At 38.2% G+C, this 19,176-nt stretch overlaps 2 protein-coding genes across 2 annotated transcripts in view; both read right to left on the bottom strand.

The window, feature by feature from the left end:
* Positions 1-6,141: 6,141 nt before the first annotated feature.
* Positions 6,142-7,335, bottom strand: LOC105840876. The gene is made up of 3 exons (XM_012687962.1): positions 7,172-7,335; positions 6,549-6,916; positions 6,142-6,374 (listed from the first exon to the last, which is right to left on the bottom strand). Exons 1-3 carry the CDS (start codon positions 7,333-7,335, stop codon positions 6,142-6,144), a joined length of 765 nt encoding a protein of 254 aa, XP_012543416.1.
* Positions 7,336-13,390: 6,055 nt separating this feature from the next.
* Positions 13,391-19,176, bottom strand: part of LOC105831614 (Bardet-Biedl syndrome 5 protein homolog) — a 198,213-nt gene continuing 192,427 nt past the window's right edge. Inside the window, exons 7-8 of the mRNA XM_012671848.3 lie at positions 16,672-16,863; positions 13,391-13,735 (exon numbers count right to left, since the gene is read on the bottom strand). Coding sequence (XP_012527302.1) covers positions 13,520-13,735; positions 16,672-16,863 — 408 coding nt within the window. The 3' untranslated portion in view covers positions 13,391-13,519. The remainder of the gene's footprint in view (positions 13,736-16,671; positions 16,864-19,176) is intronic.

The raw sequence follows: 19,176 nt of genomic DNA, 5'->3' as shown, positions 1-19,176 counted from the left end.
GCGAAAGAGAGAAAGAGAGAGAGATGGAGGGAAGGAGGGGGAGAGAGAGAGAGAGAGAGAGAGAGAGAGAGAGAGAGAGAGAGAGAGAGAGAGAGAGAGAGAGAGAGAGAGAGAGAGAGAGAGAGAGAGAGAGAGAGAGAGAGAGATCGTAAAATTTAATCATTGCGTTATTTTGTCCTGAATATTTACCTAATGTAATACCCAGCTAGCCAGGCCTGTTAAAATCACATATTGTGAAAGCTTTACAGCAAAGATTGTTTCAATTTTGACAACAATTTTATGACAAGTAATTGTCTGTTGCTTTGTCTTCTAAAAGTTTCGGGCAAATTTATGGCAAAAGTTTTTATTACACGAGGCTGCAAATAACAGAGAAAGACTTGTACATAAATATTATGTAGAGAAATTACAAGATTTGCTCCGATCCGATAAAATGCAAAATTTAAGCAAATAACAGAGCAAACCTTGCTACACGACATGACAATAAATTTATGGCAGAAACAGAAAATCTTGTTAAGCACAGAATAACGGCAAATTAGTAGCAAGAACAAAATAAAACTTGCCGAGCACACTTTTGCAACAAAATTGCGACAAGGTGTGTCCGTAAACAGCTTAGTTTTTGCTGGCAAAACTTGTCGCAAATAGTATGACGCACATTTTATGCAAATAACAGGGTTGCATTATCGGGTTTTAAACTTTATTTCTGAGTGACTTTACTGTCTATCTCGAGAGGGCACATTTCTCGTGAAAAAGATTTACCCAGACAACACGCATGTCTAAAAGACATCTTTAAGACGTCTTAAAAGAGACGTCTTTGAGACTTTACCAAAAGACGTCTTTATGACGTCTTAAAATCGTCTTATTTTAGACGTCTCTCTTAAGACGTCTAAAATACGTCTTTTTTAAGACATTCTTTGAGACGCCATTTAGACGTCTTTACGACGTCTGAGAAAGACGTTTTTAAGACGTCGAATGACGCACATAACCAAATCTGCCGTGTGATGCGATCAAGTCGATCGACGTGCTTATCCCGTATCAATTTTTGAACTCTTGCACGTATCGCGTGTGTGTTGGGACGTTTTGTCCTGGTTTGCTGTGTAACGCAGCCGAGTGTGGATACGTTAATACAACACAACTTTTTAACTCTCGTACGTATCGCGTGTGTAGGCTGTTATTGGAAATAATTAACCTTTCTGACAACAGTTTTTGACAATTAATAAACCGGACGATAATAGTGTTGCGCTTAAGTTGCTGTAAAATATGTGACTGAATCCAGTATCTCTGTAAAATTCTGTAATTTCCAATCACGAAAACATAAAATTGAAATATATAATATAAAATTTTGTATTTGTAAAAAAAACTTATCTTAATAATAAAATAAAAATAATGAAATATAAATATAAAGTATTTTGTTTAAAATAATAAAAATAAAAAATAATAAACCTAGCTTTGGAATCCTTGGCGGAAAAATTTTCTACAAAATTCTAAAAAACTACAAAAATTTACAAAAGTGTGTTTCAAATTTAGCATTTTTCTGTAAAAACTACAAAAAAATGCCAGAATTGGAACACTTTTGTAAATTTTTGTAGTTTTTTAGAATTTTGTAGAAATTTTTTCGCCAGGGATGTCTAAAATAATTTTTATATAAGACGTCTCAAAACGTCATAAATAAAAAAAATTAGACGTCTTTTAGACGTCTTAAAAACGTCTTAAATCGGGTCATAAGACGTCTTAAAGACGTCTAAAAGACGTCTTTCTGATAGTTTTATAAGACGTCTTATAGAAATATAAGACGTCTTTTAGACGTCTTTAAGACGTCATAATGTTCTCTGGGTTACTTACTGGATTAATAAAAGGGGCTCGTCGAGAACATAGAACCAAGTACGATTGCACCATTCACATATGATATTGGACTAATCAGTTCAATATTTCATTTTTGTTGATCTTAATTTCGACAAGATTTGTCTTGTTCTTGTCACAAATTTGCTATCATATTGTGTACAGCAAGGTTTGCCTTGTTCTTACTGCAAATTTGTTGTTATGCTTTACTAGCAAATTTTATTTGTTATTTGCATAAAATATGCGTCATACTATTTACAACAAGCCTTGCCAGCAAAAGCTAAGCTTAATGCGGGCACACCTTGTCGTAATTTTGTTGCAAAGGTTTGCTCGAGTTTGCAGCAAACTTTGCGCAAAGTTTACGTCATTTTGCTAGCTGTATATTCTTACAGACTTATTAGAAAATAAGAATAATGTGAACGATATTTTAATCCAATGATATCTTTATTAAGACGAAGCGGGAAATAGCTGAGTTAAAAATCAAATTATTTTTCTACTATGTATTAAATTGAATTAAATTATATATTGAATATATATTATTTTGTGTTAAGAACGAAAAAGAAATACAAAATAAATATAAATATAATACTTATTTACAGGTACGTAACTAACAAGGGAACAGTCGGGGCTATCCCTTACCGACTTTGATGGACATTGGATATGTTGTAGAGCATCAAAAAAGTTCAGAGACCCGTATTTTTTTATCGGCTTATTTCGAGGTTTAGGGGTTGTTTTAACGCCCATAAAAAAACGTATTTTTTCATTTTTAACAAATATCTTCTAAAATATGAGGTACATGAAAAAATGTTTTATACAAAAGTTTTATAGTATTTTATACTCTTTGCAATTATGTATTAAATTCTTTAAAAAATGTCAAATTTTCATTTTTGTTTTTTTCTAGGCTTCTAAAGGATAAAACAACCCTTAAAACTCGAGATAAGCTAATAAAAAATACGGGTTTTTTTCTTTTTCGATGCTCTATAACATATCCAAAGCCCACAAAATCGGTTAGGAACAGCCCCGACCGTTCTCTTATTGTAAGTACAGATAAACAAAATAATTTCAAGAAATTATAAAGTTAATTATTGAAAATGTGAAAAATATTAATCTCCTTAAACTTAGATTATTTCATATGTATATAAAATTAAAAGATTGTAAAATGTAAAAAAATGTCAAAATGAACAAAGTTCAATATTTCTTGAAAGCTTTACAAATTTACACATTTTACAAATTTTCTGAAAATTTCAAAATTTAAGAAACTTATCATTATGACCATTTTGAAAATGTTTGCATTTTTTATTTTATTGAGATTTTACACACCACCTAAATATTAATTTTGAACATTTTTGGAATTTTTTATTATTTTTATTCTTTTTTGTATTTTTATTTTAATTACATTTTATAAATAATTTTAATTTTAATTTTATTTGCCCACGTCAATATTGGCTACGGTCCCGATTGGCCACATCAATATTGGCCGCGTCAATATTGACCACGTTAATATTGGCCACGTCAATATTGACCACGATCTCGATTGACCACGGGGTGGATTGGCCACGCGTCAATATTGACCACGTCAATATTGGCCACGCGTGATATTACCCACGTCAATATTGGCCACGCGTCAATATTGATGACGTCATTATTGCCTACGCGTCAATATTGGCCACGTCACTATTGGCCACGCGTCATTATTGCTCACGCATCATTATTGTCCACGCGTCAATATTGCCCACGCCAATATTAATCAATTTTTTTGTTTAGCGTGAAAGGTCGCAAACCCATGTGGTGCAGAGAAATGCTTTGCACACACACACACACACACACACACACACACACACACACACACACACACACACACACACACGGGGTGGGTGCAAGGGGGGCCTTCGGCCCCCCTCCCGCATCCACCTGTCCAAGTCGCAAACCTATATACAGTAATGACGTGGCCAATAGTAACGCGTGGGTAATAATGACGTAATCAATATTGACGCGTGGCCAATATTGACGTGGCCATTATTAACATGGGCAATATCACGCGTGGCCAATCAAGACCGTGGCCAATATTGACGTGGGCAAACAGGACGCTCCCGCACGGACCAAATGCGCACAGACCAAACGGACACAGAAACCAACAGACTTACCACATTGCGACTTCTCGGGGTGGGTGCGGGAAGGGGAGCAAAGTCCGTCTTGCACCCCCCCCCGCGCGCGCGCGCGTGTGTGTGTGTGTGTGTGTGTGTGTGTGTGTGTGCAAAGCATTCTCTGCACCACATGAGTTTGTGACTGTGCGCATTTGGTCCGTGCGCATTTGGTCTGTGCGCATTTATTACTGTGTCCGTTTCACTCAGTCTGCTGAGTTCGTTTATTACTGTTTGCATCTGGGATTCACTCCAGACACACACACACACACACACACACACACACACACACACGCACGCACGCACGCACGCACACGTGAGAGCCGAGGGGGAGTACTCACGTTAATCCGAGTGAGTCCCAGATGCGCACAGTAATAAACGGACACAGCAAGCTAAGTGAAACGGACACAGACCAAACGGACACAGTAATAAACGGACACAGACCAAATGCGCACGGAGCAAAACGGACACAGTGCGAAACGGACACAGACCAAATGCGCACAGAGCGAAACGGACACAGACCACATGCGCACACTGCACATGCGCACGGACCAAATGCATACACGGAAAGTCGCAAACCCATGTGATGCAGTGAATGCTATGCACGCGCGCACACACACACACACACACACACACACACACACGGGGGGGGGAGTGCAAGGGGGGCCTTCGGCCCCCCTCCCGCACCCACCCCGTCCAAGTCGCTAACCTATGTGGACTTTACTCTGCTTGCAATGTACATGGATTGCATTTGATCTTTGCGCACGTGCAGTGTGCGCATTTGGTCCGTGTGCATTTGGTCCGTGCGCATTTGGTCTGTGTCCGTTTCGCACTGTGTCCGTTTCGCTCTGTGCGCATTTGGTCTGTGTCCGTTTGTTACTGTGTCCGTTTCGCACTGTGTCCGTTTCGCTCTGTGCGCATTTGGTCTGTGTCCGTTTGGTCTGTGTCCGTTTGTTACTGTGTCCGTTTCACTCAGCCTGCTGTGTCCGTTTATTACTGTGCGCATCTGGGACGCTCCCGTTAATCCAGCACCCCGAAGGGATCAGATTTCTGCTACGTTCACGTCATTGATTCTGGATAATGCCGAGAGCAGGAACACGCACACATACACGCGAAAGCACGTGTGTAAAATTCACTGTATTTAATTTTGTGATCCATATCTTACATGAATAATATTTGAGATTTCTTTTCGTCTCAGGAAGGCGATTTTATTGCCTCGAGTTTCTTTTTAATAGACGCTCAGAAATGGGCAAAACCGACCCCTCCGATCTTCAGTTGTTCAAAAACTAGAACCAATTCAATATTTTTGTAGGCATATTTGGATTCTGCGGAAAAAATCCTGTCAGAATCGACTTATTTTTGTAAGTCAACATGAAATTAGAAAAATTTTGTTGAGCTTGTAATAAAAATGCTTCGTGTATATCACAAAGAATTACATATTTTTATAGAGTGAGTCCCAGATGCGCACAGTAATAAACGGATACAGCAGGCTGAGTGAAACGGACACAGTAACAAACGGACACAGACCAAACGGACACAGTAATAAACAGACACAGTAACAAACGGACACAGTAATAAACGGACACAGTAATAAACGGACACAGACCAAATGCGCACACTGCACATGCGCACGGACCAAATGCACACACGGAAAGTCGCAAACTCATGTGATGCACTGAATGCTTTGCACGCACACACACACACACACACGAGGGGGGTGCAAGGGGGGCCTTCGGCCTCCCTCCCGCACCCACCCCGTCCAAGTCGCTAACCTATGTGGACTTTACTCTGCTTGCAATGTACATGGATTGCATTTGGTCCGTGTCCACAGACCAAATGCGCATGTGCAGTGTGCGCATTTGGTCTGTGTCCATTTATTACTGTGTCCGTTTATTACTGTGACCGTTTGTTACTGTGTCCATTTGTTACTGTGTCCGTTTATTACTGTGTCTGTTTGTTACTGTGTCCGTTTCGCACTGTGTCCGTTTGTTACTGTGTCCGTTTATTACTGTGTCCGTTTGGTCTGTGTCCGTTTGTTACTTTGTCTGTTTCACTCAGCCTGCTGTGTCCGTTTATTACTGTGCGCATCTGGGACGCTCCCTTTTTATATAATGTATACACAGCATTTTCGTATGATTATAATAAGAAGCGTTTTGTATACAGATTAAATAACATTGTTCTTGTGTATCCATGAATTGTTCGATTTATCGAATCCGAGCCACATGACGTAAACCTCGTCTCCTTTCCTGCGCAATCCTTTCTCCACCAGAAATACGTCCGGGTAAGTTGCGTGATGCAACTCATGCTTATAGAACGCTCCAGTGATAGTTGTTCCGCGATAATCTTTGAGTAAATAAGTTACGGGATTGGCACGTTGCACTTTGACGATCTTGAACACTTTGGTTGTTCAATTCGGAGAGTAACCCTTCTCGTAGATGTCTTGTACTTGCTCACGCGTACAAAGTCGTTTACTCTAAATCTCGCTGGAGCAATCTTTATAGCGCTGTACACTGTACCCAAGAGTCTTTCAGCCATCGCGGGTTATATCGACGAGTCGCATGCCGATCGTACGGTGCTTCCAAGTGTTGTAATTCGACACGAGACGCCATAACAGATCGATCCAGTTGTAACTGCTGCTGAGCGTAAATTGCTTCCACATGTAGTTCTTTAGCATGCGATTAAAGCGTTTGATGGCCGATGCCTTCATTATAGAGTACATAAAATAATGATTGATGTTATGTATTTGCAATAGTTTCTGCACGTCAGCGTTGTAAAACTCCTTCCCCATATCAGTTTGTAAATTTTTAGGATGTCTGCCGCTCTTGGAAATTATCTCAGCGATAAGGTCAGCTGTCTCCCTTTTGCTTTTGCTCTTGAGTGGTACGGTCCACGCGTACTTGCTCAACACATCGATGACGGTGAGTATATAGTGATACCCTCTGTTGAGACGCGAGTACGAAATCATCTTGACGATATCAGCCTGACACAGATTGTCGTATTATCGAACTATGACGTGTCTCCGCACAAAATTTCTTCTCGCCGAAGCGTGTAATTCCTTGACGTCATTGTTTCTTAAAACTAATGGTGGATTTCCGTAATCTCTTGTTTCGCCCGCAACTATCGATTGCGTAATAAAGCGCGATGAAAATACACGGCAATATATTTTCTTTGTTTTTCTTGCTCGTATTTATTACTTTTTCCTGTCTTCGTCGTCCTTCAATAGTCGTTTCTTGTCGTCAGGTATCGATTGCTTAGATAATCGTTCGTAACTGTTCCTAATCCAATTTAGACCTGTTGGATAGCCATCCGACAACTGTTCCTGAGTCGTTCGATAGCGATCCTGCGGAGAGGCCTTCATTTGCGCACAGTACAATTGGACACGTTGCAATTGCCCACCGTGCTATTAGACACGAAACATCCTGAGTAGAAATTTGGTTGGGTAAAAATCAGGACCGAGTCAGGCATGCCGGATTTGAAGTTCGGCCCTGATCTGGCAACCTCTATTTAGTGCTGATAATGTGTAAAGCATCAAATGATTCGGGCCAGATCATGTATGCCAAATTTGGACCAGATCAGGTATGCCGATTCGGGCCAGATCTGGCAACCCCCATTTGGTCCTGATAAAGGGTGTAACGCGTCAAATGATTCGTGCCAGATCATGTATGCCGAATTTGGGCCAGATCTGGCAACCCCCATTTGGTCCTGATAAGGGATGTAATAGAAATAAAAATTTAGGCCAGATTATGTATACCATATCAGTATCAAATACGGCATACATGATCTGGCCCAAATCATTGAACGCGTTACAGGACCTTATCAGGACCAAATGAAGGTTGCCAGATCAGGACCAAACGTACGGCATGCCCGATTTGGTCATTATTACAGCATTTTCTGCAATCGAAAAAACGGTCATCTATCCATCTGCGAACCACCTTGAACGCTGCTTAACTTTTAAGATTGTACAGGAACTGACACCTCGAGTTTATCCATAAACCTTTAATGTTTGTGGTTACTTATATGTTATATTACATGTGGGTTGTAGAACAGTTCAATAGATATTAAAAAGATGAAACATGTTTAGTTAAATTTTATTTTTATAAATAAATATTAATTAACAGATTTTTTTGCAGTTAAATTGTTTTTTATAAATAAATATTAATTAACAGATTTTTTTATCAATTTTTACATATGAGAAATAGCATGCGGAATAACTTAAGAAACGATTGTTTTGACAAAAAACGAATTTTTTGCAACAAAAATTAGTTGCAAAAAATTTTTTAAACAATTTGTTATAAACAAGGAACATATATACTATAAACATTATATTATTTGTTATAAACATAGACATATTATACATGTTCCGTCGTGATTTATTTTAGGTTAAGATAATTATTTGTTAATTTGTTTATAACAATTTGTAAAAAAATTTTTTTTTGCAATTAACTGTTACAAAATTTATTGCCAAGAACTGCGTTAACATTTTTTCGATATCGTGATTTGTTTTGTCATGGAACTTAATGGATTAATAAAACATTTATAATCTTATATTTTATATAATAATTATATAAATTTATGTTTAAAGAGATCCTATTTTTGGTATGCCGAATCCGCTATACCTCATCAACACCTGATTTGGCCCGAATAGTTGTCAAATTTGGTATGCCGAATCCGACATACCTTATCAAAACCTGATTTGGCCGTGCAATTGGACACGTAAAATTTGTACACCGCAAAGTTGTACACCGTGTATATTGTATTGGAAATCTGCTAATACATATAAACTTTACTTTTTTGCAATGTACAACATGGGTTAGCGACTTCGACGGGGTGAGTGCGGTAGGGGGGGGGGGGGCCGAAGGCCACCCTTGCCTCTGTCTCTCACGCGCGCGCGCGCGTGTGTGTGTGTGTGTGTGTGTGACGTGGCGCGTCCGGCCGCGCTCGTCACAAGGGCGTAAGTCCGACCGAGGGAATCGGTCTGGGGCTACTCCTCGCCGAGTTTTCATTTTCAGTTATTAGTTTATTTAGAGATAAGGCGCCGAGTGTGGGCTCAATCTAAAAGTGTATCAAGGACGGAAGAGGAGCAGCCGTCGTGGGAGTTTTGTCGCGAACTACCGACAGTACCTCGCTGGAAGTTTCCACGCCGAGCCGTGCGTCGGGCCCCGCTGCGCGTTGCCGTCCCTGAGCTACGAGGTTACCGACTCCGCCAGGACACCGCATGACTACAAGACGATCCTCTGGAGGAATCACGCCGAGGGCACGCCACCGGGCTGCAGACCGGGGGAGCGGCCGTATCAATGCCAACCGCCCGCCACCAAAAATCGGTTCGGTCGCGGTCTGGCCAGCCGGACCAGCCGAAGCGGCAGGGCGAGAAATTTCGCTGTGGAAAATCGGCACGCGATGATACCGGAGATTTCTGAAGGGTGAAGCGGCGCTGCGGTGGATCAAGGATCCTACGAGGCGTGCGGATCGACCTACCGAAAATCGAAGCGCACGCGCATGCGCGGCGGTTCAAGCCGGCTGGCGCGGGACCGGGGCTCCTCACTGTTCGGTGAGCTGTGTACCGAGGCGTATCGGCGAGGACGAGCCCTGTGGTTACCGCATCTGAAGAACCAGCTCTGTTGTTACCGACTCTGGTGGACCAGGATCTCTTGTATTGTAAGGCCATCACTCGGCAGCCTTTCGGAATTGCGTAAGATTCGGTTAAGGCGGTCGACTTTCGTGCGGATCTGCATAAAGGATACCGTTTCTTGTCGTGCTACCGGTAATCCGGAATCCGTTACCGTTCTTGTGTTTGCTTTTGCGTTTGAGAAACTCGAAATAAAAGTAGAGTCTCGTGGCCGCACGAGAGATTGGACCGACCGGCCTCGAATATTGATTAGTTAAGTACGTCCCTCTCGGACAAAGCCGGCACCGACAGTCATATTTAGTTAATATTGGAATTGATTGTTACCGCGAATACTGTTTCCGCAAAATTATTGTGATTATTCGAGCGGAGAGCCTCGTCGGCCTCTCGCCTCGTATAGCAGATTTTCGAAAGTTTTCGAATTTTTTCTGTTTCCAAATTCTTGTTTCGTCTACATCGCGTGGATCTGTTAATTTATCGTGTTTTAATAATTCGAATAATGTCAATTATTTTTGTTTGTTACCGTATTCTTTCATCACTCAAGAAATATATTCCGATCCTTGTTATTTATTTAAAATTTGTGTACGATTCTATTCTGCGACCTGCCTTGATCCGAAATCTCCACCCTTCCCATTTATCTAAGAACTACGCCCCTCTACCGCTTAGAGTAAAAAAGCTACCGGCATTAGTAACGCTTTCTCTTTGGCTACCGCATTATCGTTAATTATTGTGTGGCGCGGAAATTCGCGCCTGGCGCCCAAAATCTATAGTATTGTGAAGATACCGTTTACGCAAGTTACCGATATCGTGGAGAGAGCATTCTCGAGCGATATTTTGGGGGATACCGTTCTAGCGAGTTACCGATCTCGTTGGGGAGAACTTTTTCAGTTCTATTGGAGAGATACCGTTTCCGTAAGCTACCGATTTTCGTTGAAAAAGCGTTACTCGTTAAAATTTATAAAGGTTACCGTTTAATTGGGTGTAGCCCCTTCGGACCTGGCGGTCTCCGAGGGAAAGCTACGTCACAGTGTGCAGACCATTCTCTGCACCACATGGGTTTGCGTCTTTCCACGCAAAACTTCGCGGTGTACAACTTTGCGGTGTACAACTTTACCGTGTACAACTTTGCGGTGTACAAATTTGCGGTGTACAAGTTTGCGGTGTACAAGTTTGCGGTGTATAAGTTTACGGTGTATAACTTTTTGGTGTACAAATTTTACGTGTCCAATTTGCACGGTGTACATTTTTATCGTGTCCAAATTGTAATTTGTCCAGAATTTATTTTTCCTGTGTTCAAAATTACTGTGTACAAAATTTCTGTGTCGATATGAACCGTGTCCATTTGAAACGTGTACATTATTTTGTGTCTATTTGCACCGTGTCCAATTGTACTGTTTCTAACAAGGAAAGTGCACGAAGTGATAATCGCGAATCGATATGTGTTATATATCGTTCAAAAGGTTTTGTCAAATAGAGTTTGCAATATTTTGCTTGAATGGCGCCTTTAGAGGGCGCTATGCGCAATGTAAGTTATAGAGCTAGGTTGGCTCCCCCACGTCGAAACTGTGTTTTGACCGCCAGCAACACCTTTTTTCCTTTATTTTTGTTATTAACAATAAGATGAAATAAGTGCAATTTATGTTATATTAAAGTATCTTATTGCCAATAACTTTTTAGCTTTTTCGACTTTCTGGATAAACTTTCGTATAGGTCGGAGCCCCGATTTTTTGAAACTACGTATTCTTACGTATTTTGGCACGCTGATTGCCAATATGATAGTGAAAATTGGCGAAAATTTAATTTTTATGGCGAAAACCATAAAAATCACGGTTTTTTCTATTTATTTCAATAAATAATGAAAATTTCAAAAAATACTTCAGATAAAAGTTGTAGATCTTATCGAAATACACATTTTATGTTCTATTGATTTTTGTTATAAAAACAATAGTTTCTGAGAAAAACGACGTTAAATGTTCAAAACATCATAAAACATATCTATCACAATTCGAATTTTATTAGTTAATTTTATTATTACTAAAAGATGCAAAGCTCTTTCTTTGTCCACGTGTTTTCTGTACGTGTTTTCTACACCTGAAAACGCGTGGACGGGGAGAAGCCGGACCAATCACTTTTTTTGTATGTGCCTGTGTTATTAGATTGATGTAAAAGTAATGGAAATTGTTCTGTATCAATGCGAAATGTTTAAGATCCACATTGTGTTTCTGTTTTGTAATTGTTTATTCGGTTATATGTTATCACCCACACATAAAGGTTACAAGGTCTTAATATTTATGACGTTATATAGTTACAAGGTTTTCTCACAATAGTCTATTCCAGTGTTGGGTATATTAACACGCCGCACAATGTCTACGATATTGCGATTTACGGCAACGCTTGGGGGCACGTATGCTTTAAACTGAATATTTTGGGGGTGCGTATGCTCTGAGTTGCTGTTTTCGGATAACATTTTGGTGTGCGTACACCCTGAGTCGATTGTTCTGTGACAACGCTTGAGGTTCGTAAACCTTGAGTCACTGTTCGGCGATTACGTGCATTGTTCACTCTGAATCGCTTTCGGAACGCGCGTATCTCTGGGCTAATACTCGTTTCTTGACTCGGATTTTATACAACACCATTTGTTTTCGAACTGAACTGCCCGGCCTGGATGCGTGTTTTTATACGTTTCTGACTGTTTTCTCGAAATTCCTTGTAAACTCTTGTAGCGTTGCTCATAAATAATACCATGGACAAAGTGTCGACCATCGAAGACGACTGTTCTGTGTTGATGACTAAATATTGCATTATCCTTACACATGTTCATACATGCATGCACGTGACGCGTACGATTCTTGAGCATTCGATCGCACCATGAACGTCCCTACTCAAAAATTTCGATAGAAATTGATAGAAACAGAAATTTGATAGAAATTTAATATAATTTTATCTGAATTTATAATTTCTATCGGACACTAGGTTTCATGCTAAATAGAAAAGTTATAAAATACTATTGCTTTTTATTGTATCTGAATCAAGCGACTAAAACTTTATCTGAATATAGATGCTTTTTCATGTGATCTTATATAGTTATCTTACTGAATATAAAAATTACGATTCAAAAGCTATAAGACCATAGACTAAGGTAGATGGAGCCTTTCGAAAGAAGCGGGTGAAAACCACGGTAAGAGGGGAAGTAACCGTATTTCGGTTGATTCCGTCAGCCGCGACTGCGTCATGATGTCGCGAATGATCCGAACCATAGTTGAACTATTAGTCGAACATTATCGAGCGTGATCAAATTCAACCGACTATTAATTGAATATTATTGAGCGTGACCGAATTTGACCGAATTACGGTGATTATCCGAGCTATCCCCTTACCGCAAATTTCACCCTTTCCTCTTGTCCTCAGCAATAGCTAATGCTCCGTCTATTTTAGTCTATGTATAAGACTCTATATACACGGGCGCAAAAAAAAACGAGACAAAAATTTGGATCGAATGTTTAGGCAATCTTCAAAATGACGTAACTTTGCAAAAAATCATGCAAATTATATGAATACGATTTAATTAGATAGAATTTTTCCTTATCTGATTCTACCAATCTTTTGAACAGGGGTGTTCGCAATTTATTATTATATTTGTTTTGTCGTGCATAACTATATATACGCAACAGAAAAGTTAAAGTTTTATTAATAAAACTGTGTTCGTAAAACATACTACATAATAATTTTAATTGTCTAAATGCAATAATTTTAATCGTTCTATAACATACGTTTGTTGTAATTAATTCATTACATATTAAATATATCTTCACAACTATTTCAAAAAATAACAAAAATTTTCAGTACTTTTGCAACCTAATAGTTACTATATAATTCTGCATATAATTTAGTCCGAGTAAAATTATGGAAAATTTGCAATTTAATTGGAATTTGATGGTACAAGTTCCCATAAACTTTGCAATGTGCTGCCTTCTCTCGGTTCTTCTGCCGCAAGTCCTAAATAAATTGAAAAATTTGGTTTTCTTTGGCCCGTCTCTCCCTCAGAGAAATAATAACCAAATATATTTGATATCTCAGCTTGATTATCTTGTATCTCAGTGAACGGTTCAACTTTAATTTCTTCTTGTGTAGGTGCCTGTAATGGTAAATAGTGTTTAATTACTACTATATATATCTATATATATCTATATATATATATATATATATATATATATATATATATATATAAAATAATTATTTGTAAGTCTAAATTTATTTTGCGATTTTTTTCTAAACAAAAGCTTATTTAATTAAATCTCTTTAGAGTTTCTATCTTCTACGTACGACTTATTCAACGAGTACTTAATCGAAAATCGATTTCGCAATTGACATCATCTCCTTATGAATAAGGCTGCTTTCCAGTAATGTACACTGATCTGAATATCTGGATAGCTGATACCTTTGTTTATTATCTTGATCAAAGCATGAAATCAATGATCGCCATTATATTGTAGCAAAAGTTGGAATCTGACCAGTCAAATCATGTTATTTTCAAATTGACACACAGCATACAGAAGCACTTTACTCATGTATACAAAGTTTATGCACACAAGTCTAACATTTCTTTTAAGGTGACAAACCTTTAATTGGCTTTACTGATTGAAGTGCTTAACAGCTTTCCACATATTCAAATTCTAGATCTATTTTTTACTTGTCTAAAACTTTTTTGTTTTTTTTAATTGGGTAAAAATGAAAACAGATTAAAAAAACTAATTCTTGCAATTAAAAAAATTTTTTTTGTTAAAAATGTGAGCGGAACACTCACAACCAATAAAATTATATTATAAATAAAGAATATAGAGTATTAAAATTATCACATAGCTCGCCGAGGAAGGCTCGCTATCACAAGGTGTCAGGTGACATATGCCTCGTGCGCTGCCGGCCGGTCATCGCACTGGGCAACGCACCAGCCACCTCAAGGAATTAGCGAAGCCAGCTTAGCAACAATTATGCCACCGGAAATGCATACCTGCATTTTGGCAATTGTTGCTAAGCTCGCAAATATTTCCCGCGCGCCGGATGCGCGCGGGAATGACCATATATGGTCATGCGGAGGGCCCGATGCCCCCACTAATAATCAAATCCGCGACACTATTTAAGCTGCTGCCGAACAGCGGCCCGCGGGATCAGTGATTAGCAATCAAGCCGATACGTACGGCCCGCACGAGTGAATTACGAGTTCGGGACTTAGCCGCAAGCAAACCTCAAGCGAGCGAAGAGACGACGCGTTAACTCCGAGTCACGCGCCGTATTTAATCAAGTGTAATCCGACGCGGCACCTTCGCCGACCGCCGCTATTGTACATTACAAGCAGAATAAATCTTTTTATTAAAATTCACGTAAAATCAGTGAGTGAGTGATTTGAGGACCCTGCCAACAAAAGCCGCCTTTTTTCCGTGAGTTCCTACTCCTTGGGCAGCAACGAATCCCTAAAGATCTTTTGTCGCACCGCAAGGTACGGCAAAAATCATTTGTTGTACCGCAAGGCACAACAAAAATAATTTTTTAAGTATTTAATGTTAATTAATGTTGTTATGGATTATGCTATCATTTTTGTCGTGAAAAAAAGGAAAACATTCATATAGCACAATATTGATTTCAATCCATTTGTACAATATTTGGGAGGAAATAAGATACATTTATAATCAATGTGATGTTTTAGATAAAAAATAATAAGTTTACTGTTCTTGGGTTGAAAACTATCAAAAAACAAAATAATATGCTGATATTGATACTTTTTATATATAATATATGATGTATCATATATGTTAAATTTATAATTTAAGTTTTATAATTGGAAGAAAGGATCTCGCACAAAACAAATGGAAAAAGGAATAGTCAAATTGATTGCGGAAAAAAATAAACTGTTATCACTGAAGTTGGTGACGTTACTACGGACAAAAATCTCTTACGCAAGTTCTATCATAGACTTCAGTGGACGTTACTAGAGAAAAAGATACTTTTTACTTTTTAGGCCAAGTAAAAAGTTTTTTTTTCTCCAGTAACGTCTACTGAAGTCTACGATAGAACTTACGTAAGAGATTTTTGTCCGTAGTAACGTCACCAACTTCAATGACAACAACAGTTTATTTTTTTTCATGTGATGTACGTTGTAGTTCATGGCATCCTGATTAAAAGTCCCCATAGGCGCTAAGTCTGAATATGGCCAGTTTTCGAGTTATGAAGAGTCAAAGATTGCAAATATTGGTACTTGTTGATCAAGCGATTAACGGTACACAGCAAAGCGTGTTGTTCAACGTTGTTATTTGAGTATGTTACACACACACACACACGCACGCACGCACGCACGCACGCACGCACGCACGCACGCACGCACGCACGCACGCACGCACGCACGCACGCACGCACGCACACAGAGAGAGGAAAAAAGGGAGGGGGAGAGAGAGAGGGGGGGGGGAGGGAGAGAGAGAGAGAGAGAGAGGGGGGGGGCACACATATACATTGCTGTGCACGCATCTATACGCACACACCCATGAACTCACATGCACACATACACATACACACGCACACATATGGTATAAGGCAGGCATCTGCGCCCGCGCGCGCGCGCGCGCGCGCGCGTGTGTGTGTGTGTGTGTGTGTGTGTGTGTAAAACATACTCAGATAACAACGTTAAATACATCACGCTTTGCTTTGTATTCTTAACCGCTTAATCAACAAGTATCGATATTTCCACCTTTGATTCTTCATAATTCGAAAAGGCCATTTTCAAATCTAGCACTTGAGGATTTTTGATCAGGATATCATGAACTACAACATACATCAGTTTCAGTCATGTAGACCATCTCCATTTGTTTTGTGCGAGATTCTTTATTGAAAACTGAACTTTAAAAAAGCTGCAAGATGTTCTTAAAAAAAGGCATTTTAAAATAAATTTAAAACTTTATATTTGTACAAGCAGAAGAACTAATAGTCAAAAATTTGATTTATTTACTTTTGATTAATAAAATTCAGTCTACCATATTGATAAAATATGCATTTATTATCATATAACCGTGTATTATAAAGTACCTGATGTTCAAAAGTATATTCCACACCAAAAATAGGAAATTTTTCGAATTCGGAACGTAGTATTGATACTTCTTTATGGGTAACGTGAAGTTGCTGCAAGGGATTAACACGAAAACCCAAGACATATCCTCCACTGGCCTCTGTACTTAAAATTACTAAGGTTGGTCCAAATTTCGATGTCCTTATAGTAATCTATAAAATATTTAATTCATATAACACAAAGTTTTATATGCCTCGTAAATTTTTCATGACGAAAAAAATTACGAAGTATAATACAAGCAAGTTGGGTAAATAATTAAAAAGTTAAAAATTAATTAATAAGTGAAAAGTTGTTATACTTAATTCAGTCTAAATGATTAATTATATTTAAAGCATTAGAGGATAAGGTAATGATATGGCCATTGCAAATAATAGGGCTACTGAGATTATTTCCGGTAGCTGACGAATGTTAATAACTACTTATGGTATCATTTGTTTAGTAGCCTGTCGTTATATAGAGACACTAATATGACACAATAGTCAATATTTGTTGTAAGGCGTTTTTATTTTAAAAAATTTTAAAACTTTTATAGTAACATTTAATTATACATATTTCTTCATTCTTTTTAATCTTAAACGCATTATCATCCAAATATATGTACACTTGAGTATTTTATTGTTATTTAACTCTTTATTCGGCTGAACATATTTCGAGTTAAACAAAATTAACCATGATATAGAATTTTACTTATAGCTATCTAAGCTGGTAGTATGGTCACTTTCGATCATCTCCCCCTTACGAAAAAAACACTCTAATTTTGAGAGTTTAAAATTTGAGAGTCTCAAATTTAGGTGTATACGCTCAAATCTTGAGTATTTACACTAAAGATTGAGTGTTTATACTCGAACATTGACTGTGTACACCCAATGATTGAGTGTTCATACTAAAGTTTGGATTTAAATACTGAATATTTAAAAGTATACTCTCAACATTTGGATATAACACACAATAAATGAGTGTATACTTCCAACATAAAGTGTGAATACTGAAACGTTGGAGATGTACACTCAACATCTATCGGTTGAAGGTATACACTTAATATTGAGTGTGTACTCTCAAACATTGGATTAGAAAATATTAAATAAAAACAAAAGCAAAAAAAGTTCAACGTTCAACCGAGATTAAAATTAATCTGCATTGGTAGAAATGGACATAAAACGAATATCTAAAATAAACATTCAATTAGAGTGTTCAGCTGGCTTTGAGTATTAATTTGAGTATTACTTTCAACTTGGATGTTTGCCATTTAATTAAGTGTTAATTTCAGTGTTATTCTTAAATTTAGGATTAACATTGAAATTAACACTTAATTAGATGGCGAACATTCAAGTTAAGAGTAATAACACTCTAATTAAAAGTAAATTAAAGAGCGAACACTCAAGTTGAGTGTTTACACTGAATTGAGTGTTTACCCCTTGTCCCAAATTACACTCAACTTGAGTATTTTTTTAAGTGTTATTTTTAGTGTTTTTTCCGTAAGGGCCATCTCGAAAAAATTGTTCGATAACTCGATGTCGTTGTACTGTTAACCTATAATTCACGTGACATGTATGTTTGCGGCAAAAGGAAAAGGTTACAAGTAAAATGTATATTTTTCTATAATTATGCATGCAACAATATATTTTGAGTGCGATCCACTCAATGCTTGCAAGCATTATTTGCCCTTTTATACTATTTGTTCTTGTATTAATATTTGATAAACAACAAGGAATGAAGTAATTCCGCGGTTATTGCGAGCGTTATAACCTTAATTAACCCTCAGTTCCCAGACTATCGAAATTTTATGTTGTTCCTAGACTAGGTCTGGGAGGGAGCGTCCGAAATGGCCACGTTCGAAATGGCCACGCGTAAATTTGACCACGTTCGAAATGGCCACGTTTGGAATGGCCACGGGAAATATTGCACCTGGTTCAATTTGCCCACGTTCGAAACGGCCGTTCCGAACGTGGCCATTTTGGACGTGGTCATTTCTAACATGGCAAATTGAACTCCGTGCAATATTTTCCGTGGCCATTTCGAACGTGGCCATTCTGAACGTAGCCGTTCCGAACGTGACCGTTTCGGACATAACCGTTTCGAACGTGGGCAAATTGAACTTCGTGCAATATTTCACGTAGCCATTCCGAACGTGGCCATTTCGAACGTGGTCAAATTTACGCGTGGCCATTTCAAACGTGGGAAAATTATATCCACTCGGTCTATGGTACCCGAACGATTTTCAAACGCTTGTATTTCGAAATCAAATTAACGTAAAATTAAAAAATGTTTTTTTTATTTAACGCCAGATTCTCAAGAAAAAAGATATGCAATGTAGATTTTTTTAAATTTAATAGTAAGCAAACAAAAGATTTTGAGTTATATTTTAAGGTTGTAAAAATTGTTTTGTGGTTTATTTCAAAAAACATTTTTTTTGCAAAATAAAAATTAATAAATTTTAAGATTTTTGATTGTACAATTATTAGCAT

This window comes from Monomorium pharaonis, chromosome 1, assembly GCF_013373865.1.
Source record: "Monomorium pharaonis isolate MP-MQ-018 chromosome 1, ASM1337386v2, whole genome shotgun sequence".
Taxonomy (NCBI): domain Eukaryota; kingdom Metazoa; phylum Arthropoda; class Insecta; order Hymenoptera; family Formicidae; genus Monomorium; species Monomorium pharaonis.
The sequence above is the reverse complement of the archived record's forward strand: the minus strand, read 5'-3'. Positions and strand labels throughout refer to the sequence as shown.

Excerpts from the sequence above, each read along its gene's own strand:
- LOC105840876 (XM_012687962.1), bottom strand. The coding sequence starts at position 7,335 with ATGAAGGCCTCTCCGCAGGATCGCTATCGAACGACTCAGGAACAGTTG. Across the intron at positions 6,917-7,171 it reads GACGACGAAGACAGGAAAAA|AGGGTATCACTATATACTCA; the intron begins GTAATAAATACG and ends GCGTCTCAACAG. Across the intron at positions 6,375-6,548 it reads TTACAACACTTGGAAGCACC|TGTTCAAGATCGTCAAAGTG; the intron begins GTACGATCGGCA and ends GAACAACCAAAG.